The following is a 25,985-nucleotide window of genomic DNA, read 5'->3' on the forward strand; positions in this document are numbered from 1 at the left end:
TGGGACCAAAAACTGACCAAAAACTGAAGATCTGAAGCCACGACGGACAGAAACAGCAAACTAACGTCACAAACATGCAACACCGTACTGTACAGGCATGCAGAGGCCAATCAGAGAGCAGGAGCAGGCCACGCCCCCGGGGAATCAGGCCCCGCCCCCGGGGAATCAGAGGAGAGGAGGCCCCGGCCAATCACAGGCCACGCCCCCGGCCAATCAGAGGAGAGGAGGCCCCGGCCAATCACAGGCCACGCCCCCGGCCAATCAGAGGAGAGGAGGCCCCGGCCAATCACAGGCCACGCCCCCGGCCAATCAGAGGAGAGCAGGAGAGCAGGCCACGCCGCCCCGGCCAATCAGAGAGCAGGATCCCCCCCGGCCTGTGATTGGCCGGGGGGATCCTGCTAAAATCTAGACGGTGGGTGATGATGTCACCCGACCCGGTGGGTGCTGGAACCTCTGGTTCTGACAGAATTGAACCAGAACCTTCTGGGTTTTAAAAACTCTTTGGGTCCAAAATCAAAGTTTAGCGTTTTCATCTTCCTTTGTTTGTTATTGTTGTTGTTGTTGAGTCCCTTCAGGCACTGAGATGTGGAGCGGCGCAGCGGCTAACGAGGCGGCGGCTAACGAGGCGCTATAGCGGCGGCGGCTAACGAGGCGGCGGTTAATGACGCGCTATAGCAGCGGCGGCTAACGAGGCGGCGCTATAGCGGCGGCGGCTAATGACGCGCTATAGCGGCGGCTAATGAGGCGACGCTATAGCGGCGGCGGCTAATGACGCACTATAGCGGCGGCTAATGAGGCGGCGCTATAGTGGCGGCGGCAAATGACGCGCTATAGCGGCGGCGGCTAACAAGGCGGTGCTATAGCGGCGGCTAACGAGGCAGCGCTATAGCGCACGGCTAACAAGGCGACGCTATAGCGGCGGCTAACAAGACGGCGCTATAGCGGCGGCTAACAAGGCGGCGCTATAGCGGCGGCGGCTAACGAGGCGGCGCTATAGTGGCGGCGCGGCGTCAGCGCTAACACTTTAGTAGAAACGGCTACAGGAGCAACAGATGAAAGATTGTCGGCTCTAAGATGAAATTCAGGACCAGAAAACCAGATTGGGGGGTTCTGTTGGGGGGGGGGGGGGTTACCGGAACCAGCTCAGCTAAGATCCAAGTGGACCAGAACCGGTACCACAGGAGAACGGGGGGGGGGTTGGTACCAGCTGGACATTCAGACGGAAACGGACTAAACTACGACACCGGTGGGGGGGCAGGGCGGGTCGGGGTCTGGGGGGGTCGTTAGGGTCGGGGGGGGGCGGTTCTGGTGGGGGGGTCATTAGGGTCAGGGGTCGTAGGGTCGCAGGTCATAGAAAACCAACATGGACAAACTTCAGGACAGAAATACTCCAGGAATCACCTGGGGGGTCCAACAGTACCAGAGTCCACAACCCCCCCGGACCTGCAGGTCCGACCGGAGGACCCGGTGCACGACGCTGAAGCAGCAGGTTCCTCCGGCGTAACGTGACGCTGAAGCAGCAGGTTCCTCCGGCGTAACGTGACGCTGAAGCAGCAGGTTCCTCCGGCGTAACGTGACGCTGAAGCAGCAGGTTCCTCCGGCGTAACGTAACGAAACACGAAGACGTTCAGGAACAAAGTCAACCGTTTGTTTGGCACAAATATAAACATGTTAAAGACGACGGCTTTAGGGAACCAGGGGCCCGGACCAGGTCTGGACCAGAACCAGGACCAGGGGCCCGGACCAGGTCTGGACCAGAACCAGGACCAGGGGCCCGGACCAGGTCTGGACCAGAACCAGGACCAGGTCCGGACCAGGTCTGGACCAGAACCAGGACCAGGGGTCCGGACCAGAGTCCCGACCAGAACCCTGTTGGGATCCAGGGAGACCCACATGTGGACCGTAACCAGGGAGACGGAGGTCTCAGGGTCCGGTCCGGCCGCCATCACCGACCCTGGGGGGGTCCTAGCCGGTCTGCAGGGGTCTCAGGTCCGAGTCTTTGCAGAGAGACCACAACGGACACCCCCCCCCCTGCACCTGGACCCTCAGTCGCACCTGTAGGTGCAGTTCCAGGTGCAGGACTTCTTTAAAGAACTCTGGTCTGAAGCGTTCTTAAAACAGTTCCTGGTCTGGACCTGGTCTGGACCCGGTCTGGACCCGGTCTGGACCCGGTCTGGACCTGGGCTTGGGGGTCTGGCAGAGTGAAGTAAATCCTGGTTCTGGATCTTTTCTGGCTTTAAGGCGCCTCTTGAAACAAAAACAAAGTCTCCCGTCTCACTTTTCTTCGACCCGGTTGGCGGTTTGGGGTTCAGTTGGGGGTCCGCGGGTCTCGCTAAGTCTCTGTGGTTCTGGTCCTGGTCCAGGAGGTCTTGACCAGGTGTAGAGTCTCTGTGGTTCTGGTCCCGGTCCAGGAGGTCTTGACCAGGTGTAGAGTCTCTGTGGTTCTGGTTCCGGGTCTAGAGTCTCTGTGGTTCTGGTTCCCGGTCTAGTCTCTGTGGTTCTGGTTCCGGGTCTAGAGTCTCTGTGGTTCTGGTTCTGGTCCCGGTCTAGGAGGTCTTGACCAGGTCGTAGACGTAGATGTGGAAGTCGTCGTCGAACTTGATGAAGTAGACGGAGGGCTTGGCTTCCACCTGGTGGAGACATCAGTTATTTACACTTTATTAATATTATTACATGTGTTTATTAATATTATTACAGGAACTGTACATGTTCATAAAATGAATAAATAAATAGAATTGAATTGAACTGACCTGGTGGATCACCATCCCCGAGCGTTTCCCTCCGTCCTCCTTGGCGTATTCCACCTGCTTCCCCACCAGACTGTCCACCACCTCGCCGGGCTCCCGCTCCGCCATGCTGTCGTCTGAAACACACCGGTGGTTAGATTCCCGCTCCGCCATGCTGTCGTCTGAAACACACCGGTGGTTAGATTCCCGCTCCGCCATGCTGTCGTCTGAAACACACCGGGGGTTAGATTCCCGCTAGACTAGGAACTAATTCCCCCTTCACCACGACGGTCCTGTAAGGTTACCTAAAGGTTAGCTGGACACATCTGTTAAAGACTTCCCGGTTTGTCCGGAAGGGGCCCCATTAACCCATTAACCTTTTGTGAGCTGCTGGTTTCTTCTCTCTCTCTCCTACGCAGGAACTGCTGAAACTGGGGGACCAGATCCTGATTCGAGTGGTGAAAGGTCATCACCCCGTTAGGACGGCCCTTTTGTTGTCCAAATCAGGACACCGGCAGCAGTAAAGGCTGCTGAACCATCTACTGCGTTCACCAGTTGCAGTGAAAGCTAGTAGGAAACTTTCCAGACCCTGAGTAGGCCGGAAGTCGGACGGTATCAAAACCCTTGTCCGCTGAAGAACTCACCTGACGCCTACTCACCAGCCACGGGCCTGAAGAAGATGACTAGCCCAAACTGACTGGCTACAACGAGCTGGGGAGGAGTCAGAGAGATTGTTCCTCAATTTCCTCATTACTTACATTGCTGTTGTAATTTATGAACACTGCTGTACGTTCATCCCTGATGAAACCGGTGCTGAAAGCAATGTTACCAAAGCTATAGCGGAATTACGTCAGTTGGCCAAAGTCGTGTTCCAACCCCTGGACTGACATAATGACTCAAATTATGATTCCGATTATTACTGTCTACGTGCAATGGTCCAAAGGTCCATTGCAGACTTCCCTAGTCCAGTATTCTGAGGTCTATTTACCAACAACTCCTACGAACTCTAACTGATGACAAGGATGTTTATGATGACACTGGAATGTAAACTGTTTCATTTTGTTTATGCTCATATCTTAGGCCTAACGGATATTAGTTGAAGTTTCAAAAGAACAACAGGAGGGAATTGTAAGGTTAACTAAAGGTTAGCTGGACACATCTGTTAAAGACTTCCCGGTTTGTCCGGAAGGGGCCCCATTAACCCATTAACCTTTTAAAACTAGGCTTCTGCATACCAGATTAGTTCCTCTTTAACTAAAGACATGTCTGTTTCCTCGTCCGTTCCTGTTTTCTTCCAATTGTCCATTGTCTGTCTATTCACTGTTGACTGTCTTTAAATGGTCATTTCCTGTCAAAATTCTCAATAAAAAGCCGATGCAAAGAGGAACCACTGAAGCACTGATCAGCAGCATTCACAAGAGCCCCCGTTGCTCTGAAGCTCTGACTTTGCTTCCCCTCCTGCAGGAGCGCATTTAAAAGTAATTTCCAACAGTCTGTGTCTTTCCTCGTTATGAATTTATGTAAATGTTGATTTGGGACCCAACATTTTGGTGCCGAAACCCGGGACCTCAAGATCTGTGACGTTGGAACGGCGTAGGATCAACAGGCCACCTAAAACTGTCGACAGCCGTTCCGATTTTAGGGACGGGGCCAATAGGAGATTGATCCTGCGCTGGTCCGGAGTCCAGTGACGGGTCCCCGAGCCAGGAAAGGCACTGAGAGACTGGTAAGAGACCTCCTCTTAAATACCTGGGGTATTGAAGTATTTTTGTGTAAAATACGAGTTAAATTCTGTGTATACTAACCTGGGGTTAGCGAAACAGGTGTTGGCGGCGGGTCTGGGACGCACTTTTTGAAGTCAGGGACTTTTAAAAATACTAGCCTGGGGTTAGTGCGTAAGGCCAACACCCACTGGGTCTGGGACCGGCTTTAAGGTCGGGGACTTTAAAGTACAGAATAACGAGGGGAGGTTTCTATTGGAATGTTTTTTAATGGTTCTTGTCTAATGTTTATGACGGGAAGTGTCTATGTTCAATGTTAAGGTTTCCAAAATTGTGAAGCAACATTTCAATTGTTTTAAGACTTTTGTAAATACATTCCGATTAATTGGAATGAGAAAGAGGAGTAAACAGGAAGAGGAAAAAGAAGGCTAAAAAAATAAATAAATAGATGAAATGGTAAAAGCTGCTGATGGTCTTGCAGATCCACTTCGGGATACCGACCAGTTCGCAATTGGCTTGGTAGATTTGGAGTTAAAATTAAATAATCACATTATTTTGTCTCTGTAGAGGAGCATGCACTTGCATTGCAGCATCCAAACAGAAGATTCAGAATCTCCTGAAGACTACACGATTCATCTGGAGACAGTTTTCCGGCATCATTCTGGCATTCCTTTTGAACTTGCGGACAATAGAGCTTAACAGCAGTTGATAAGGCATTATTTGATGGAATGCTCCCTTCAGTCCGACGGTTTGTAACAATAAATTATTGTTTAGATATATAGGTTCACTAGGAACTATTGTTTTACATTGCAGGAGAGTTGCTGCACGGACAGTTTTGTGTGTGAGACAACCGAGCATGAACGGCCAGGACCGTTATGTGATTAACCGTTTTGTCACTGGACCGTTATGTTATTAACTCGTGTGTTGTTACTTTAATAAAACCATAACCCACTTGGGTTGAAATAAGAAAATTAGGTAGGAGACAGAATTTAAGAGGTTTTGCCACACCAAGTAATCTAAGGTGACGGCGGGGGGATCTGAGGGACATAGAGATAACCGACCCTAGAGAATCATTAAGTCAAACCTCCGACCTGCCAGGATGCAATTCTCAGAAATGGGAGAACCACTTAGTTCCCCATCTGAGGAGAAGTCAGGACGCTGGCGAGAAACAAGAAGAAGAGGATGATGACAACGAGATCCCTACCCCTGTTGACATCCAACTCAAATTTGAATTGACGTGCAAAACAATGCTCCGCAAAGAGAGAAAGACATTTGGCTAAATGAATGTGCTACTGTAACTTCAGAAGGCGTCTGTGTGGTGCGAAGCAAACAGTGCTCTCAAGGGATTTGTTCCCCCTGGTGGCTAAGTTGAGCCATGGGAGTTCCATGTCTCAACAGGAGGGAGGCAGGGTATGGTACATCACCAGGACTCAACTAAATACCTACTTAAAAAAAATGTAGGAGCTGTCTAGCATGTTGCAGATACAACATGCAAAGAAATATGAGACCTAAAAGAGGTCAGTGTCCCCAAGGGACCTATCCATTTGAAGTTATCCCTTTGGATTTCATTGAGCTGTCCAGAAATGAGCAATACTTGGAATGAACTAATGGCACTGTTAAGCTAAGGCTCAGGAAAACCATGGAAGAAAATGGAAAACCATGACCTGAATGCCGGCCATTAGTCGAAATGTACATGAGAATCGTCAAACCCTCTGGGTGGTGCATGGTCGCCCGTTCCAACTCCCCTCTATGGGACGGATAACCATGGCAAGAGAAAACCGAAGAGGCAAATCCACGCTCAATGTGGATGAGTAAATTGTTTGCTGGAAAAATGTTCAAAGTTCTTGTGAGCTGCTGCTTTTTCCTCTCTCTCTCCTAAGCAGGAACTGCTGAAACTGGGTGACCAGATCCTGATTCGAGTGGTGAAAGGTCATCACCCCGTTGGGACGGCCCTTTTGTTGTCCAGATCAGGACACCGACAGCAGTAAAGGCTGCTGAACGATCTACGTGGGTTCACCAGTCGCAGTGAAAGCTAGTAGAAAACTTTCCAGACCCTGAGTAGGCCGGAAGTCGGACGGTATCAAAACCCTTGTCCGCTGAAGAACTCACCTGCCCCCAGGACTTACTGGAGCCAGGCATGATCCTCAGGTCCCCCTCCTTGAAGTCGTCCAGCAGCTGGTACATGTACAGGACCGGGTCCCTGTAGGAGGTCTCTAGGACCCCCTACAGGAACCAGGACCCCCCTACAGGGACCAGGACCCCCCAGGACCCCCCTGACCCCCCAGGACTTACTGGAGTCGGGCATGATCCTCAGGTCCCCCTCCTTGTAGTCGTCCAGCAGCTGGTACATGTACAGGACCGGGTCCTTCTCGTAGGTGATGTAGAACCAGGACGTCATGATGGGGGCCCGGGCCAGCACCATCCCCCTCCACTCCTCCTTGGGTCCGTCCTCCGTCTCAAACATGTGCTCCACCGCCTTCCCGATCATCGTCTCTGCTAGCATGGAGTCGCTGACGCGGGCCGGGGCTGGACCAATCAGAGAGGAGGAGAGGAGGAGAGAGGACCAATCAGAGACAAGGACCAATCAGAGGAGAGGAGGAGAGAGAACCAATCAGAGGAGAAGAAGAGGGGACCAATAGGAGGAGAGGAGAGAGGACCAATCAGAGACAAGGAAAGGTGGTTTAGATCGTCGTCTCCACCAGCATGGTGTCGCTCGTCTCCGTACAGCTCCAGGACCTGTAGGGAGACCTGGACCCCCCCAGGACTGACCCCCCCCCCCCGGTTACCATGGTAACTCACCGACCCGGTCCGGCAGCACCTCCAGGCCCACCACCCTCTCGTCTCCGTACAGCTCCAGGCCGTAGATGCAGTCGAAGCCGTCGTACTTGATCAGGTAGAGAGACGGGTTTACCGGGACCTGGTCCAGGACCGTCCCCTTCCACTGGGAGTTCTTACCTGGGGGGGGAGAGAACGGGGGGTTAGACCTGGGGGGGGACCCGGGTTAGACCTGGGGGGGGGGGGAGACTTACTGCCCTCCTTCCAGATGTGTGGAACTTACTGCCCTCCTTCCAGATGTGTGAAACTTATTGCCCTCCTTCCAGATGTGTGAAACTTACTGCCCTCCTTCCAGATGTGAAACTTATTGCCCTCCTTCCAGATGTGTGGAACTTACTGCCCTCCTTCCAGATGTGTGAAACTTACTGCCCTCCTTCCAGATGTGTGAAACTTATTGCCCTCCTTCCAGATGTGTGAAACTTATTGCCCTCCTTCCAGATGTGAAACTTATTGCCCTCCTTCCAGATGTGTGGAACTTACTGCCCTCCTTCCAGATGTGTGAAACTTACTGCCCTCCTTCCAGATGTGTGAAACTTACTGCCCTCCTTCCAGATGTGTGAAACTTATTGCCCTCCTTCCAGATGTGTGAAACTTACTGCCCTCCTTCCAGATGTGAAACTTATTGCCCTCCTTCCAGATGTGTGGAACTTACTGCCCTCCTTCCAGATGTGTGAAACTTACTGCCCTCCTTCCAGATGTGTGAAACTTATTGCCCTCCTTCCAGATGTGTGGAACTTACTGCCCTCCTTCCAGATGTGTGAAACTTACTGCCCTCCTTCCAGATGTGTGAAACTTACTGCCCTCCTTCCAGATGTGAAACTTATTGCCCTCCTTCCAGATGTGTGGAACTTACTGCCCTCCTTCCAGATGTGTGAAACTTACTGCCCTCCTTCCAGATGTGTGAAACTTATTGCCCTCCTTCCAGATGTGAAACTTATTGCCCTCCTTCCAGATGTGTGGAACTTACTGCCCTCCTTCCAGATGTGTGGAACTTACTGCCCTCCTTCCAGATGTGGTGGAACTTACTGCCCTCCTTCCAGATGTGCTGAAACTTACTGCCCTCCTTCCAGATGTGTGAAACTTACTGCCCTCCTTCCAGATGTGTGGAACTTACTGCCCTCCTTCCAGATGTGTGGAACTTACTGCCCTCCTTCCAGATGTGTGAAACTTACTGCCCTCCTTCCAGAAACATACTGCCCTCCTTCCAGATGTGTGAAACTTACTGCCCTCCTTCCAGATGTGTGGAACTTATTGCCCTCCTTCGAGATGTGCTGAAACTTACTGCCCTCCTTCCAGATGTGTGAAACTTACTGCCCTCCTTCGAGATGTGTGAAACTTACTGCCCTCCTTCCAAATGTGTGAAACTTACTGCCCTCCTTCCAGATGTGTGAAACTTATTGCCCTCCTTCCAGATGTGCTGAAACTTACTGCCCTCCTTCCAGATGTGTGAAACTTACTGCCCTCCTTCCAGATGTGCTGAAACTTACTGCCCTCCTTCCAGATGTGCTGAAACTTACTGCCCTCCTTCCAGATGTGTGAAACTTACTGCCCTCCTTCCAGAAACTTACTGCCCTCCTTCCAGAAACTTACTGCCCTCCTTCCTGATGTGTGAAACTTACTGCCCTCCTTCCAGATGTGCTGAAACTTACTGCCCTCCTTCCAGATGTGTGAAACTTACTGCCCTCCTTCCAGATGTGTGAAACTTACTGCCCTCCTTCCAGAAACTTACTGCCCTCCTTCCAGATGTGTGGAACTTACTGCCCTCCTTCCGGATGTGTGAAAATTACTGCCCTCCTTCCAGATGTGTGAAACTTACTGCCCTCATTCCAGATGTGTGAAACTTACTGCCCTCCTTCCAGATGTGTGAAACTTACTGCCCTCCTTCCAGATGTGCTGAAACTTACTGCCCTCCTTCCAGATGTGTGAAACTTACTGCCCTCCTTCCAGATGTGCTGAAACTTATTGCCCTCCTTCCGGATGTGTGAAACTTACTGCCCTCCTTCCAGATGTGTGAAACTTACTGCCCTCCTTCCAGATGTGCTGAAACTTACTGCCCTCCTTCCAGATGTGTGGAACTTACTGCCCTCCTTCCGGATGTGTGAAACTTACTGCCCTCCTTCCAGATGTGTGAAACTTACTGCCCTCCTTCCAGATGTGTGAAACTTACTGCCCTCCTTCCAGATGTGTGAAACTTACTGCCCTCCTTCCAGATGTGTGAAACTTACTGCCCTCTTTCCAGATGTGTGAAACTTACTGCCCTCCTTCCACATGTGCTGAAACTTACTGCCCTCCTTCCAGATGTGTGAAACTTACTGCCCTCCTTCCAGAAACTTACTGCCCTCCTTCCAGATGTGTGGAACTTACTGCCCTCCTTCCAGATGTGTGAAACTTACTGCCCTCCTTCCAGATGTGTGGAACTTACTGCCCTCCTTCCAGATGTGTGAAACTTACTGCCCTCCTTCCAGAAACTTACTGCCCTCCTTCCAGATGTGTGAAACTTACTGCCCTCCTTCCAGATGTGTGGAACTTACTGCCCTCCTTCCAGATGTGTGAAACTTACTGCCCTCCTTCCAGATGTGTGGAACTTACTGCCCTCCTTCCAGATGTGTGAAACTTACTGCCCTCCTTCCAGAAACTTACTGCCCTCCTTCCAGATGTGTGAAACTTACTGCCCTCCTTCCAGATGTGTGAAACTTACTGCCCTCCTTCCACATGTGCTGAAACTTACTGCCCTCCTTCCAGATGTTTGAAACTTACTGCCCTCCTTCCAGATGTTTGAAACTTACTGCCCTCCTTCCAGATGTGTGGAACTTACTGCCCTCCTTCCAGATGTGTGGAACTTACTGCCCTCCTTCCAGATGTGTGGAACTTACTGCCCTCCTTCCAGATGTGCTGGAACTTACTGCCCTCCTTCCAGATGTGCTGGAACTTACTGCCCTCCTTCCAGATGTGTGAAACATACTGCCCTCCTTCCAGATGTGCTGAAACTTACTGCCCTCCTTCCAGATGTGTGAAACTTACTGCCCTCCTTCCAGAAACTTACTGCCCTCCTTCCTGAAACTTACTGCCCCTCCTTCCAGATGTGTGGAACTTACTGCCCTCCTTCCAGAAACTTACTGCCCTCCTTCCAGATGTGTGAAACTTACTGCCCTCCTTCCAGATGTGTGGAACTTACTGCCCTCCTTCCAGATGTGTGAAACTTACTGCCCTCCTTCCTGAAACTTACTGCCCTCCTTCCAGATGTGCTGGAACTTACTGCCCTCCTTCCAGATGTGTGAAACTTACTGCCCTCCTTCCAGAAACTTACTGCCCTCCTTCCAGATGTGTGAAACGTACTGCCCTCCTTCCAGATGTGTGGAACTTACTGCCCTCCTTCCAGATGTGTGAAACTTACTGCCCTCCTTCCAGATGTGTGAAACTTACTGCCCTCCTTCCAGATGTGTGAAACTTACTGCCCTCCTTCCAGATGTGTGAAACTTACTGCCCTCCTTCCAGATGTGCTGGATCCTGCAGCCCACGATGTTCCTCCGGGGGGGGACCAGGGTCTTGCTGGGGCCCACGCTGGTCCTCTGCTTCCTGGGGGGGAGGGGGGGGGGACACGGTCAGGTCCTGTCAGGGTCTGGTGCCGCAGCCGGACCGGTACCAGTTTTTTTTTTTTTTTAATTTTTGATTTATTTTTTTGTTAAAATTTTTTTTTGTTGAAATTCTTTTTATAACTTCATTTCTAAGATTTTTCAATAGTTGTTAAGACAAACAAGCCCACGTATACCCCCCCTCCCCAGTTCCCACATACAAAGAAGATAATAGCAATAAAACAGAATATATAAACAGGGAAATAAAGATAAAATAAATACATCAATAAAATAATAGTAATAACTAGAAAATGTCAGTACATTTTGAAATGGGCATGCCCTACTGCCCATTCCTCCCTCTTGCTGCTTTGGTTTGGGGCTGTACTGGTTGTATTTAAGGTTGTTGATCGGGAGGAAATAGGGCTTGTTCACCAAGGTGCATTCTGGGACGCGGCGGCCATGTTGGCAGCCTCGTGAGTGTAAACAAACAGCAGTGCAGTAGCACCAAGTGAACAGACGGAACGCAAAAAAAAAAAAAGATGTTAAAATGCCGGAAAGGAAGTGGAATTTACCAGGAACCTTAAACAAGGAAGCCAGGGACCGGAATATGGAGAAAATAATGATTATTAACGGTTTGGATCCATATGAAATCCCTAATGAAGAGTGGAGCTCCAACGAGGATTTACTGCTGCAGTTCTGCACAACCCACGTCTTTGGCTAGCTCGTTAGCGGTTAGTTAGTTATACGTCGTTGGAGTTTTATTCATTCATTCATTGATGGACGGCTGCAGGAGCTTCAGATCATAAAGCCGGTAAACGGTGGGAACACGGTTATCCGGTCAAAGCTAAGCTGCGCTCCATTCTAGCAACTGTTAGCGCTTTGTTTGTAGCAGCATGCACACGTGTTTTTAACTAGGTGTTACACAAGTGTAGTTAAGCTATATAAACTAATATTCAGAAGTAATACTTTACTGTTATATACATAAATGTAATTTATAAGTCACATTAGTGAAGGGTGAAGGTTAATGTTGTTAACCAACTGCCGTTAACCAACATTAATGTCCGTAGCTTCCAACATGGCGGCTCCGCCAGGCGATGACGTCAAGACGACCAAGCCCTAGGATCTGATTTTTTAAATTGTATTTCAGTTAATCATGTTTAATCTGCCTTTACATGCACTATTTATTAACTACCTAATGAAGTATTAATTAATCGAAGTATTCGATTCAGTCCCAAACGTGTCAGTAGAGAAGACCAGCGTCTGAACCGATGTCGGTGCCAGGACTTACTTGTGGGGATTCTTCTTCTTCATCATGTTTGCAGAGACGCCGGAATTCCCTAAAAAACAAAAACTACGGTCAGATTTTCCAGTTTTTCCAGCAAAACAACTCCACAACTAAAGCTGTAAAAACAGCCGGCACAGCACATCGCCGCGGCTTCAGGGCGCTCGAAACTCGGAGAGTGCGTTGGGGGGGGCTGATAAGAGGGGGGGCCGAGGAAGGCGTTGAGTTGAGGGAGGTGTTTATCAGTAAGTGTGTGTGAGCGGTAAGTCTGTGAACTTCGCTCAGAGCTGCTCTCAGCCAATGTCCTTGATGTTATCAGACGGCTCGGTCAGTTCTGAAACAGGTCCACAGATGTTCCTGAGAGGGGAGGGTTAGTGGGGGCAGAGTCACCTTGTTTACATTCCACCAGGGAGATTGTGACCAGAGCGATCGGCCAAAACGCCTTGTCAAGGCCAGATTATAGAATCAACAATTATATTGAAAACAGACTCAGTAATTTTCCGTCTGCCTTCAGTCTCTGGTTCATCAATGGCGACTCCAATCAGATTAATTTGTGATCAATTCCCACCAAGCCGAGCTTCCAACTTCTCCAAGGTCTTCTCCATCTTGCCAATGAGCTCAAAGACGCCGCCAGCCTGCGATTCTGTTCAAGAATCACATCCAGCTTGCGGCTTTGCTCCCCCAGCGTTAAAGTCTGAGTGTTGATCACCTTGCTTGTTCCTTCAGCCACGTCCAGCAGCTCTGAAAGAGCCAGAACAGCTGTCAACGACTTACGCGTTTGTCGGTAGACCAGGAATCCCCCTCCTCCTATTAGGAGAAATCCTGCTATCATAAATCCAATTATGAAGCATCTTCAACGTCCTCGACAGACAGAATCACCAAACACAACGGTTTCCAATGTTTCCAGGAATCCATTGTGTATCCAGCAAAAAACATCCCATCGGGGCAGGAGGGCTCCCTTACCCCCTGACTTCTGGTTGTGCTGAGAGACCAGTTAATCAATTCCATGATTGTAGAGTTTTGGAGGAGTGAAAAGAAGAGACTCTGAAGACGAGACAAACAAGCAGTAGCAGTGCAGATACAGTTGTATGAAAAGGTTTGGGCACCCCTGATTATTTTCAAGATTTTCCTTTATAAATCATTGGTTGTTGGGATCAGCAATTTCAGTTAAATATATCATATGGCAGACAAATGAAGTTTATAGGATTTACAGAAAGTGTGCAATAATTACTTAAACAAAAGTAGGCAGGTGCATAAATTTGGGCACCCTTGTTGTTTTATTGATTTGAATACATTTAGCATTCATTATTGGAACACAACAGTTGTTTGTTCAGTTCATTGACCCTTCACATACATACACAGGTGAAGACAATCATGACCAAGGGTATTTAAGGTGGCCTGTTGTAAGTTGTTCACCTCTTTGCATCTTCTTTGAAGAGTGGCAACATGGGAGCCCCAAAAACAACTGTCAAATGACCTGAAAACAAAGATCGTTCAACATCATGGTTTAGGGGAAGGATACAAAAAGCTAGTTCAGAGATTTCAGCTGTCAGTTTCCGCTGTAAGGAACATAGTGAGGAAATGGAAGACCACAGGCACAGTTCTAGTTAAAGCCCGGAGTGGCAGGCCAAGAAAAATCTCAGATAGGCAGAGGCGAAGGATGGTGAGAACAGTCCAAGTCAACCCACAGACCAGCTCCAAACACCAACCCACAGACCAGCTCCAAACACCAACTCCAAACACCAACCCACAGACCAGCTCCACAGACCAGCTCCAAACACCAACCCATACAGACCAGCTCCAAACACCAACCCACAGACCAGCTCCACACACCAACCCACAGACCAGCTCCAAACACCAACCCACAGACCAGCTCCAAACACCAACCCACAGACCAGCTCCAAACACCAACCCATACAGACCAGCTCCAAACACCAACCCATACAGACCAGCTCCAAACACCAACCCATACAGACCAGCTCCAAACACCAACCCACAGACCAGCTCCACACACCAACCCACAGACCAGCTCCAAACACCAACCCACAGACCAGCTCCAAACACCAACCCACAGACCAGCTCCAAACACCAACCCACAGACCAGCTCCAAACACCAACCCATACAGACCAGCTCCAAACACCAACCCACAGACCAGCTCCAAACACCAACCCACAGACCAGCTCCACACACCAACCCACAGACCAGCTCCAAACACCAACCCATACAGACCAGCTCCAAACACCAACTCCAAACACCAACCCACAGACCAGCTCCAAACACCAACTCCAAACACCAACCCACAGACCAGCTCCAAACACCAACCCACAGACCAGCTCCACACACCAACCCACAGACCAGCTCCACACACCAACCCACAGACCAGCTCCAAACACCAACCCACAGACCAGCTCCAAACACCAACCCACAGACCAGCTCCAAACACCAACCCATACAGACCAGCTCCAAACACCAACCCACAGACCAGCTCCAAACACCAACCCATACAGACCAGCTCCAAACACCAACCCACAGACCAGCTCCAAACACCAACCCATACAGACCAGCTCCAAACACCAACCCACAGACCAGCTCCAAACACCAACCCACAGACCAGCTCCAAACACCAACCCACAGACCAGCTCCAAACACCAACCCACAGACCAGCTCCAAACACCAACCCACAGACCAGCTCCACACACCAACCCACAGACCAGCTCCAAACACCAACCCACAGACCAACTCCAAAGACCAACCCATACAGACCAGCTCCAAACACCAACCCACAGACCAGCTCCAAACACCAACCCACAGACCAGCTCCAAAGACCAACCCATACAGACCAGCTCCAAACACCAACACCAACCCACAGACCAACCCACAGACCAGCTCCAAACACCAACACCAACCCACAGACCAGCTCCAAACACCAACCCACAGACCAGCTCCAAACACCAACCCACAGACCAGCTCCAAACACCAACCCATACAGACCAGCTCCAAACACCAACCCATACAGACCAGCTCCAAACACCAACCCACAGACCAGCTCCAAACACCAACCCACAGACCAGCTCCAAACACCAACCCACAGACCAGCTCCAAACACCAACCCACAGACCAGCTCCAAACACCAACCCACAGACCAGCTCCAAACACCAACCCACAGACCAGCTCCAAACACCAACCCATACAGACCAGCTCCAAACACCAACCCATACAGACCAGCTCCAAACACCAACACCAACCCACAGACCAGCTCCAAACACCAACCCATACAGACCAGCTCCAAACACCAACACCAACCCACAGACCAGCTCCAAACACCAACCCATACAGACCAGCTCCAAACACCAACCCATACAGACCAGCTCCAAACACCAACCCACAGACCAGCTCCAAAGACCAACCCACAGACCAACCCACAGACCAACCCACAGACCAGCTCCAAACACCAACCCACAGACCAACCCACAGACCAGCTCCACACACCAACCCATACAGACCAGCTCCAAACACCAACCCATACAGACCAGCTCCAAACACCAACCCATACAGACCAGCTCCAAACACCAACCCACAGACCAGCTCCAAACACCAACCCATACAGACCAGCTCCAAACACCAACCCACAGACCAACCCACAGACCAGCTCCAAAGACCAACCCACAGACCAACCCACAGACCAGCTCCAAAGACCAACCCACAGACCAACCCACAGACCAGCTCCAAACACCAACCCACAGACCAACCCACAGACCAGCTCCAAACACCAACCCATACAGACCAGCTCCAAACACCAACCCACAGACCAGCTCCAAACACCAACCCATACAGACCAGCTCCAAACACCAACCCACAGACCAGCTCCAAACACCAACCCACAGACCAGCTCCAAACACCAACCCATACAGACCAGCTCCAAACACCAACCCATACAGACCAGCTCCAAACACCAACTCATACAGACCAGCTCCAAACACCAACTCACAGACCAGCTCCAAACACCAACCCACAGACCAGCTCCAAACACCAACCCACAGACCAGCTCCAAACACCAACCCACAGACCAGCTCCAAACACCAGCTCCAAACACCAACCCACAGACCAGCTCCAAACACCAACCCACAGACCAGCTCCAAACACCAACCCACAGACCAGCTCCAAACACCAACCCACAGACCAGCTCCAAACACCAACCCACAGACCAGCTCCAAACACCAACCCACAGACCAGCTCCAAACACCAACCCACAGACCAGCTCCAAAGCCCTACAACATGATCTTGCTGCAGACGGTGTCACTGTGCATCGTTCAACTATTCAGCGCACTTTGCACAAGGAAATGCTGTATGGGAGAGTAATACGGCGGAAGCCTTTTCTGCGCACACGCCACAAACAGAGTCGCTTGAGGTATTAATATTATTATTATTATTATTATTATTATATTATTATTATTATTATTATTATTATTATTATTATTATATTATGCTACAGCACATCTTGACAAGCCAGCTTCATTTTGGAATAAGGTGCTGTGGACTGATGAAACTAAAATTAAGTTATTTGGACATAACAAGCGGCGGTATGCATGGCGGAAGAAGAACACAGAATTCCAAGACAAACACTTGCTACCCACAGTCAAATGTGGTGGTGGTTCCATCCTGCTGTGGGGCTGTGTGGCCAGTGCAGGTACTGGCAATCGTTAAAGTTGAAGGTCGCATGGATTCCAGTCAGTATCAGCAGATTCTTGCCAACAATGTTCAAGAATCTGTGACAAAGTTGAAGTTGCGCCGGGGCTGGATACTTCAACAAGACAACGACCCTAAACACTGCTCAAAGTCTACTAAGGCATTCATGCAGAGGAACAGGTACAACGTTCTGGAATGCCCATCTCAGTCCCCAGACCTGAATATTATTGAAAATCTGTGGTGTGATTTAAAGCGGGCTGTCCATGCTCGGAAACCATCAAACCTGACTGAACTGGAGATGTTTTGTAAAGAAGAATGGTCAAAATTACCTTCAACCAGAATCCAGACCCTCATTGGAAGCTATAGGAAGCGTTTAGAGGCTATTATTTCTGCAAAAGGAGGATCTACTAAATATTAGTGATGCACCGATTGTTCGGCAACTGAAATTGTTCGGCCGAAAATGGCAAAAAAACACTTTCGTGTTCGTTGGAATAAGTGGGGAAAAAACCGAACAATTATGCCGCGTTCCATTTGTCCTCGGAAGTCGGAATTTCCCAGTTCCCAGTCGGAATTTTCAACTGGAACGCCCCTCGAAGTGGGATTTCCTACTGGGAAAGTGGGAGAAGCTTCACCACCCCCGAGTTACCATTCCAAGATGGCTGCCATTCCCAGTTCCCAGTTCCAAGGTAAATGGAACGCGGCATTAATAACGGCGTTGTAATATAAATAGACTGGCCGCTCCGTAACTGCGCACCACATAAATCGTTGGCCAACCAAAAAAGTAACCACATAAGAATTTTACCAACATTCACCAGCAGGTGGAACCAAAACAACATAAATCAATCTATTCCAGGTTTAGATGAGGAAATCAAACGTTAGAGCGTGGAGTGAAGTGGTGCAAACATGTCAGCAGTGTGGAAGTATTTTAGAGTGTTAGAATAAAACAAGAATGGCTGTTTGACATGAATGTTCTGCTCAAATATCTAGAGGAAACATCTGCAAAGTCTTTCAGCTACAAGTTTGATTTATCATTTGAAATGATAAAAAACCCTGAGCGCTTTAATGCATTTTTATTGTTTTAAGGCCTATGTTACAATGTTCAGTCAGTTAAGCCTAACGTAAGCTCAAAGATGGCCAAAAAATGTATTTTGCTAATTTATTTATTTTAAGTTATTGTTCTTTGCTGGTATAATGTCTGCTGGAATATTTAAGAAATGCTGGGAAATTAAAAAATGTTCAGTTTTTTATGTTCAACAAATGTTTTCTACCTTGTAATTTTGTAAAATATTTTTTTCTTTTAAAAGCATGCCTAAATCAAATTTAGAACCATGTTCGGTATTGTTCGGTATTCGGCCAAGTGTTTATTATTATTTTCGGTTTCGGTTTTCAGCCACAAATTTTCATTTCGGTGCATCACTACTAAATATTGATGTAATTTTTCTGTTGGGGTGCCCAAATGTATGCACCTGCCTACTTTTGTTTAAGTAATTATTGCACACTTTCTGTAAATCCTATAAACTTCATTTCACTTCTCAAATAGCACTGTGTTTGTCTGCCATATATTTAACTGAAATTGCTGATCCGAACAACCAATGATTTATAAAGGAAAATCTGGAAAATGATCAGGGGTGCCCAAACTTTTTCATACAGCTGTAGATAAGGGAGAGGAGCAGAAAAGCATCCGCCTTCGCCGAGAGCCGGAAAAAAAAAAAAAAAAAAAAAAAAAAGCTCTAAAAACACCAGGGGTCCCAGTCTGAGCCCTGAGGAACTCCACACCTCTAAAAACTCCAGGGGTCCCAGTCTGAGCCCTGAGGAACTCCAGGGGTCCCAGCCTGAGCCCTGAGGAACTCCAGGGGTCCCAGCCTGAGCCCTGAGGAACTCCAGGGGTCCCAGCCTGAGCCCTGAGGAACTCCAGGGGTCCCAGCCTGAGCCCTGAGGAACTCCAGGGGTCCCAGCCTGAGCCCTGAGGAACTCCACACCTCTAAAAACACCAGGGGTCCCAGCCTGAGCCCTGAGGAACTCCAGGGGTCCCAGTCTGAGCCCTGAGGAACTCCACACCTCTAAAAACTCCAGGGGTCCCAGTCTGAGCCCTGAGGAACTCCAGGGGTCCCAGCCTGAGCCCTGAGGAACTCCAGGGGTCCCAGCCTGAGCCCTGAGGAACTCCAGGGGTCCCAGCCTGAGCCCTGAGGAACTCCAGGGGTCCCAGCCTGAGCCCTGAGGAACTCCACACCTCTAAAAACACCAGGGGTCCCAGCCTGAGCCCTGAGGAACTCCAGGGGTCCCAGCCTGGGCCCTGAGGAACTCCAGGGGTCCCAGTCTGAGCCCTGAGGAACTCCCTGAGACGTTACTTACCCCCGTCGGCTCGGGGTCGAGGGGCCGCTGGGCTTTTGAACGGGGTCTTCATTCATCCACCTGTAGGAGGTTGAGGGTCCGAGTCCGGGGGTTTGGGGGTGAAGGACCAGCAGGACCAGCAGGACCAGCAGGACCAGCAGCAGGACCTGGACCTGGACCTGGACTCTACAGGCCGGACATCGGGGGGCCAGGAGACCGGAGGGACGAGGAGGAGGAGTCTGCTGGACTGGAGGAACCGGGGATTCTGGGAGAAACCAGAGAGGGCCGTTAGCTTCAGCTCTGGGCTTGAAAACCGCTTCATTTACCGCTTTCAGGAACAACAACGTCCGCTTTACTTCTTTATCTCATTTGATTTATTGTTTGAACTTAAATCTGTCTTTAATTCTGCTTTTCAACACTTTCAAGGCTGAATTATGGTTCTAGAGCCTACGCCGTAGGGTAGCGGCTACGCTACATAGCCTACGCCGTAGGGTAGCGGCTACGCTACATAGCCTACGCCGTAGGGTAGCGGCTACGCTACATAGCCTACGCCGTAGGGTAGCGGCTACGCTACATAGCCTACGCCGTAGGGTAGCGGCTACGCTACATAGCCTACGCCGTAGGGTAGCGGCTACGCTACATAGCCTACGCCGTAGGGTAGCGGCTACGCTACATAGCCTACGCCGTAGGGTAGCGGCTACGCTACATAGCCTACGCCGTAGGGTAGCGGCTACGCTACATAGCCTACGCCGTAGGGTAGCAGCTACGCGGGAGTAGGGCTGGGCGATATATCAAGATTTTAATATATATCGATATATTTTCAAACGCGATATGGTAAGAGACAATATCGTTTATATTGATTAAAAAAAAAATATATATATATATATATATATGTATATATATATATATATATATATATATTAGGGGTGTAACGGTACACAAAAATCTGGGTTCGGTACGTACCTCGGTTTGGAGGTCACGGTTCGGTTCATTTTCGGTACAGTAAGAAAACAAAATGCAAAATATAAACGTGCTAGTTGTTTATTACACACACACAAAATAACATTGGCTGTACGTATGCCGGCACTAGGACCCCGCGGACGCATGGTGTGTGGTCGGGCTGTGTTTTCCTTCATGATTCCCTGCAGCGTCACATACAAACACAAACACACGTACCTGCAGAAACATTTCTTTATATCAGGGGTTCTTAACCTTTCTGACCTTGGGGCCCAATTTTTTCAGTACAGAGTGGCCCGGGGCCCGTTAAATATAAACACTGTATAGCAGGAGTATTCAACTAAAACTTTAAGAGGTCCATTTAGAGAAAATGAACTCAAGTGAAGGTCCAGAACATCATTACACATACACATATATATATATATATATATATATATATATATATATATATATATATTCAACTTCTTCATCTTATGCCCCCACTTTCTGTCGTTCAGTGAGAGAACTGAGCTCTAATTTGTCCTGCCAGAACTTAAATCTGGGCTGGATGGTGTCAGGTTCTCATATGCATGTGGAGGTGCTCATTGATGAACCTGGAATGATATTTAGTTTTAATTATGTTCATTGTGGAGAAAGCTGCTTCACAGCTGTATCTGGACCCAAACATGTTTAAGATGGTCAGCTTATTTTCTGTGACTTCAGTTCAGACTTGAGTGAATATGTTTGATGAAAAACTTTTGCACTTTGAACGCCACGGTCTCTGAACGTATGAGACACTGGTTTTGTCCCAGTGGGAAGACTGAACAGGATGAATCTGTCCATTCTGGGTTGAACTTCCCTTTCCATCTGTTAGGCTTCTCATCTCTGTAAGAGTCAAGCAAATTACTGTATTTTGACGATCATGCAGCGCTGTGTGGAAAGACGCACCCTCAGTTTTGATATTTAAAAATAAACAAAACAACAACAAAACTTATTTTGATTTTACTTTAAGTTATTCACATTAATAAGTTGTCAGGACTGCGCGTGTCGGATTTCATCCGAGCCTGATCAGCTGAGACGGCCGGGCAGAACCCGCAGCTCTCTGGCCGCTGCAGCAGAGTCACTTTCCAAACGCTTTCGCGAGCCCGAACAGTCCAGTCCAGCAGACACATCAGCCCTAGATCTACATGTACAATCCTTCAGCAGTAACGACGGAGCCCGCCGGCGCCGCCCGAGCGGCACCGACCTCCCCAGCCGCGGGGACGCGTCAGGATAAATGATCACGCCGCGCTCGCTTGCTCTGAGCGCAGACCCAAGTAATCGATCCCTGATCCTGGCGGATCTAAACCTACTCTGTGCAAAATGAAGGATTTTCTCTGTAAATACACACCATTTCTCTTACTTTTACACGTACAGCTAGCGAGAGGGTCTTCTTCTCCTCATTTGGTCGGGAGTTGCTATGCAGTCCCGCGGCCCTCGCGGCCCACACGTACAAAACTGAATTCTTTTTGCGGCCCACTAGATGGCGGCCCTATGGTTAAGAATCACTGCTTTATATCATGTTGTCTGTCGCCCGCAATATTTTTTCTCTTTTTTGGCCGGCGCCATAGTTGGCTAGCTACAAACTCTATACATCCCATAATGTATAATAATATGCCCGCGCTCTCAGCAGCGGTACTCGCATCGTTAAGGCTGATGTATGGTGCCGCGTTACACCAACGCAGATCCTACGCCGTAGGGTACGCGGCCAGCGGCCGTACGGTGCACGACACTGCGTAGCCTACGGCGTAGGCTCTACGTCGATGTAACGCCGAACCATAATTCAGGCTTGACTAGGCAACGAAGCAGGTTGACTCATGTTGTAGAACAGCGCTGCAGAGGCGCTCATAAACGTAAATGATCATTGTTTGTTTTGTTTTAGGCCTGGCAGGGGGTCTCGATGGTAGGGGAAACACTGGACTTGTCACAATTATGTGCTAGGGATGCAAATTATCAATTATTTCATTAATTGATAGTTGATAACCTTATCGATCGATCATCGATTAGTTGATAAGCGGCGTTTTTCCCCCATCTGAGATACAAACATAATTTTTTTTGCTTATATAAAATACAAAGGACATTTTAATGTATTCCTTATTCAAATATTTATTTGATACAAAAGTAACAAAAAGACATTTTTGTACCACAAGGAATATAATATAAAGTGCACTCTATTAGTAGTAGCAGCAGCCATAATAGTGTCATTTGTGTCAAGCAAATTTTAAGTTCTAGTTACGTTTTAAGTTAGAGTTTCTGCAGTGTTCAAAATAAAATGATGAGACCTGCTGTATTGGAGCTCATTTTCTTTAAGTTAAAACTGTAGCGGGGACAGATGTTTAGAGAAACCTATGTATGTACCGGGTGAAGATGATTTATGGTTCGGCGTTACAACAACGCAGAGCCTACGGCGTAGGCTACGGCGTAGGCTCTGCGTCGATTTAAGGCGGAACCATAATTCAGGCTTTAGGGGAACATACCGGAGAACAACCAGAAGAATATAGAGTGGATTAAAAATAAAAGTTAAGCACTGAGCTACATGTGTCTCCGTCTGGGCCATTGCAGACTGCCTGAGCAAGATGTTACTAAAACCAAACATATCCGCCGTCTTTATGTGCGCGGCGCACCGCGTTGTGTCGCATTAAATGTGGTCCGGGCGTAATACCAGCTGGTGAAATTAAACGAAAAAAATAAATAAATAGATTAATTGTAATCGTTAATTTTAATCGGGTAATTTCATAACGGCAATTAATCGAAAATCGATTAATTATTAACATCCCTATTATGTGCTTAGCTCTTTAGTTCTTCATTAGTTAGTGCTTTTTTCTTTAATCTTAATACTTTATCGGTGTGAGCGCTACTGCATGTGCAGCAGCAGCAGCGCTCTGCTCCACAACGTGCGTCCTCTACTTAATATGTCCGTGTGGAAACTCGTTCGGTACGCCTCCGTTCTGAACCGAACACGCTATACCGAACGGTTCAATACCAATACATATACCGTTACATGCGATATATCGAGATTTTAATATATATCGATAGGGCAATATATCGCAGTAATTTTCCAGCTGATTCAATATCGATATTCAAAATTTTTTTTTATATTTATATATATATATTTTTTTTTATATATATTTTTTATCCCCGATTCTTCCCCATCCTATCCCCCAGGTCTCCTACCTAAGTGACAGTCCTGGGCATTGCCACTCTCTACCAACCCTGGGAGTTCCTGCACTGAGCTCAGGTTTTATTTCATTTTATAATTTATTTTTTATATCACACAATTGCCTGTCCTTAAAAAATGAAAAATAATGTACAGAGGTTTATTTATGTATGGATTTATATCTATACTGACTGATCACTGTGCCTGTCCTTGGTTTTAGTTCCATCTTTCTTGTGTTTATTATCATTTGCCACATAATTAAAGCAACCTCATACTAAATTTAATGTTACATCAGCATCCACCACAAACCTACTAAAACCTACTAAAACCAACTAAAACCAACTAAAACCTACTAAAACCCAACAGGCTGGGGGGGCAGTAAAGGGGGCAGGGCATCAGCATCCAGACCCAGGAGGATGGAGATGATGCTGGAGATGATGATGCTGGAGATGATGATGATGAAGATCCCGGGTCACGCCCCCCCCTGGGGCCCCCACAGTCCCCCTGTCACCCTACCCCCCCCACCCCCCCCCCCCCCCAGGTAAACCAGGAAACCCCCCCAGACACACATCCCCCCAGCCTCCCCCCCTCTGGAGGATGATGATGATGAAGATGCCAGACCCTAACACTAACCCCCCCGCCCCCCCTCGTCCCCAGACCCCCCCAGGTAAACCAGGTACCCCCCCCCCCAGGTAAACCCCCATATCCTCCCCCTGCCCCCCCATCCATCCCCCCTGCTCCCCCTTTACTCCCCCTTTACTCCCCGCTCCTCCGCAGCGCCGCCATGTTGTGTCTGTTCCAGCAGCTGCAGCTGAACAAAGGAGCGTCCCTGGAGGGGGGGGCTCTGCAGAGCCAGCCCGGACCCGGGGCTCGGTCCTGGGGGGCCGGTACCCCCCCAGCACCCGCTACTCACCCGCTCCGCGGACACCAGCGCCGCATAATCCCGATCAGCCCCGAAAACCCACAATCGATCCGCCGCTCTGGCTCCGCTGCGTCAAGCTGCTGCGCCAAGATGGAGGAGGGCGGGAAACCCGGCCTTTCAGAGTAAGAGTCTGGACAGGAAACACGGTCCTTTCAGAGTAAGAGTCTGGACAGGAAACACGGTCCTTTCACAATAAGAGCTGCCGCTCTGGCTCCGCTGCGTCAAGCTGCTGCGCCAAGATGGAGGAGGGCGGGAAACCCGGCCTTTCAGAGTAAGAGTCTGGACAGGAAACCCGGTCCTTTCAGAGTAAGAGCCTGGACAGGAAACACGGTCCTTTCACAATAAGAGCCGGGGCCGGAAACACGGTCCTTTCAGAGTAAGAGTCTGGACAGGAAACCCGGCCTTTCAGAGTAAGAGCCGGGGCCGGAAACACGGTCCTTTCAAAATAAGAGCTGCCGCTCTGGCTCCGCTGCGTCAAGCTGCTGCGCCAAGATGGAGGAGGGCGGGAAACCCGGCCTTTCAGAGTAAGAGTCTGGACAGGAAACACGGTCCTTTCAGAGTAAGAGTCTGGACAGGAAACACGGTCCTTTCAGAGTAAGAGTCTGGACAGGAAACACGGTCCTTTCAAAATAAGAGCCGGAAACCCTCCACAATAAGAGCTGGCCGGGAAACCCTTCACAATAAGAGCTGGCCGGGAAACCCTCCACAATAAGAGCTGGGCGGGAAACCCTTCACAATAAGAGCCTGGTCGGGAAACACGGCGGCCCTTCAAAATAAAAGCCTCCGCTCAGAGGCGAGGAAGTCACTTCCGGGTCTCCGGGCCACCACGCCCCCCTGGCTGGAAACATGACAGGAAGTTGTTTAACCAAACCATAGACATGCGTGGGAGTGTGAATGAATGAATAGATATATATATATATATATATATATATATATATATATATAAAGTCTACGCCAGGGTACTGGAGAGGAGATTACGGCCGATAGTCGAACCTCGGATTCAGGAGGAACAATGCGGTTTTCGTCCCGGTCGTGGAACACTGGACCAGCTCTATACCCTCCGCAGGGTGCTCGAGGGTTCATGGGAATTTGCCCAACCAGTCTACATGTGTTTTGTGGATCTGGAGAAGGCATTTGACCATGTCCCTCGTGCCATTCTGTGGGGGGTGCTGAGTGAGTATGGAGTCCGGGGCCCTCTACTAAGGGCTGTCCGGTCTCTGTATGATCGAAGCAGGAGTCTGGTTCGCATTGCCGGCAGTAAGTCAGACTTGTTCCCGGTGCATGTTGGACTCCGGCAGGGCTGCCCTTTGTCACCGGTCCTGTTCATAATTTTTATGGACAGGATTTCTAGGCGCAGCCAGGGGCCGGAGGGGATCCGGTTTGGGAACCTCAGGATTTCATCTCTGCTTTTTGCAGATGATGTTGTCCTGTTGGCTTCATCAGACCGGGACCTCCAGCATGTGCTGGGGCGGTTTGCGGCCGAGTGCGACGCGGCAGGGATGAGAATCAGCACCTCCAAGACCGAGGCCATGGTTCTCGACCGGAAAAGGGTGGCGTGCCTTCTCCGGGTGGGTGGAGAAGTCCTGCCTCAGGTGGAGGAGTTCAAGTATCTCGGGATCTTGTTCACGAGTGAGGGAACAATGGAGCGTGAGATTGACGGACGGATCGGTGCAGCGTCCGCAGTTATGCGGTCGATGTACTGGACCGTCGTGGTAAAGAGGGAGCTGAGTCGAAAGGCGAAGCTCTCGATTTACCGGTCAATCCCTACCCTCACCTA

The 25,985-nt window shown here is 49.4% G+C and overlaps 1 protein-coding gene across 3 annotated transcripts; it reads right to left on the reverse strand.

Moving 5' to 3' along the window:
- Nucleotides 1–1,261: 1,261 nt before the first annotated feature.
- On the reverse strand, nucleotides 1,262–24,311 carry LOC133451352 (spindlin-1-like). Of its 3 annotated transcripts, none has more exons than XM_061730327.1 (8): nucleotides 24,200–24,311; nucleotides 19,176–19,419; nucleotides 12,143–12,191; nucleotides 10,764–10,858; nucleotides 7,247–7,402; nucleotides 6,740–6,973; nucleotides 2,751–2,863; nucleotides 1,262–2,630 (listed from the first exon to the last, which is right to left on the reverse strand). In XM_061730327.1, the coding sequence occupies exons 2-8, from the start codon at nucleotides 19,225–19,227 to the stop codon at nucleotides 2,547–2,549; spliced, it is 783 nt and encodes a 260-aa protein (XP_061586311.1). In that variant the 5' UTR covers nucleotides 19,228–19,419; nucleotides 24,200–24,311; the 3' UTR covers nucleotides 1,262–2,546. The 3 variants fall into 3 exon arrangements, with proteins under 3 accessions (XP_061586311.1, XP_061586309.1, XP_061586308.1); XM_061730325.1 differs by having other exon boundaries at nucleotides 1,391–2,630; nucleotides 2,751–2,908; XM_061730324.1 differs by having other exon boundaries at nucleotides 1,391–2,630; nucleotides 2,751–2,953.
- Between the last annotated feature and the right edge of the window lie 1,674 nt (nucleotides 24,312–25,985).

Source organism: Cololabis saira, chromosome 9 (genome assembly GCF_033807715.1).
Source record: "Cololabis saira isolate AMF1-May2022 chromosome 9, fColSai1.1, whole genome shotgun sequence".
In the NCBI taxonomy this organism is placed as follows: Eukaryota; Metazoa; Chordata; class Actinopteri; order Beloniformes; family Belonidae; genus Cololabis; species Cololabis saira.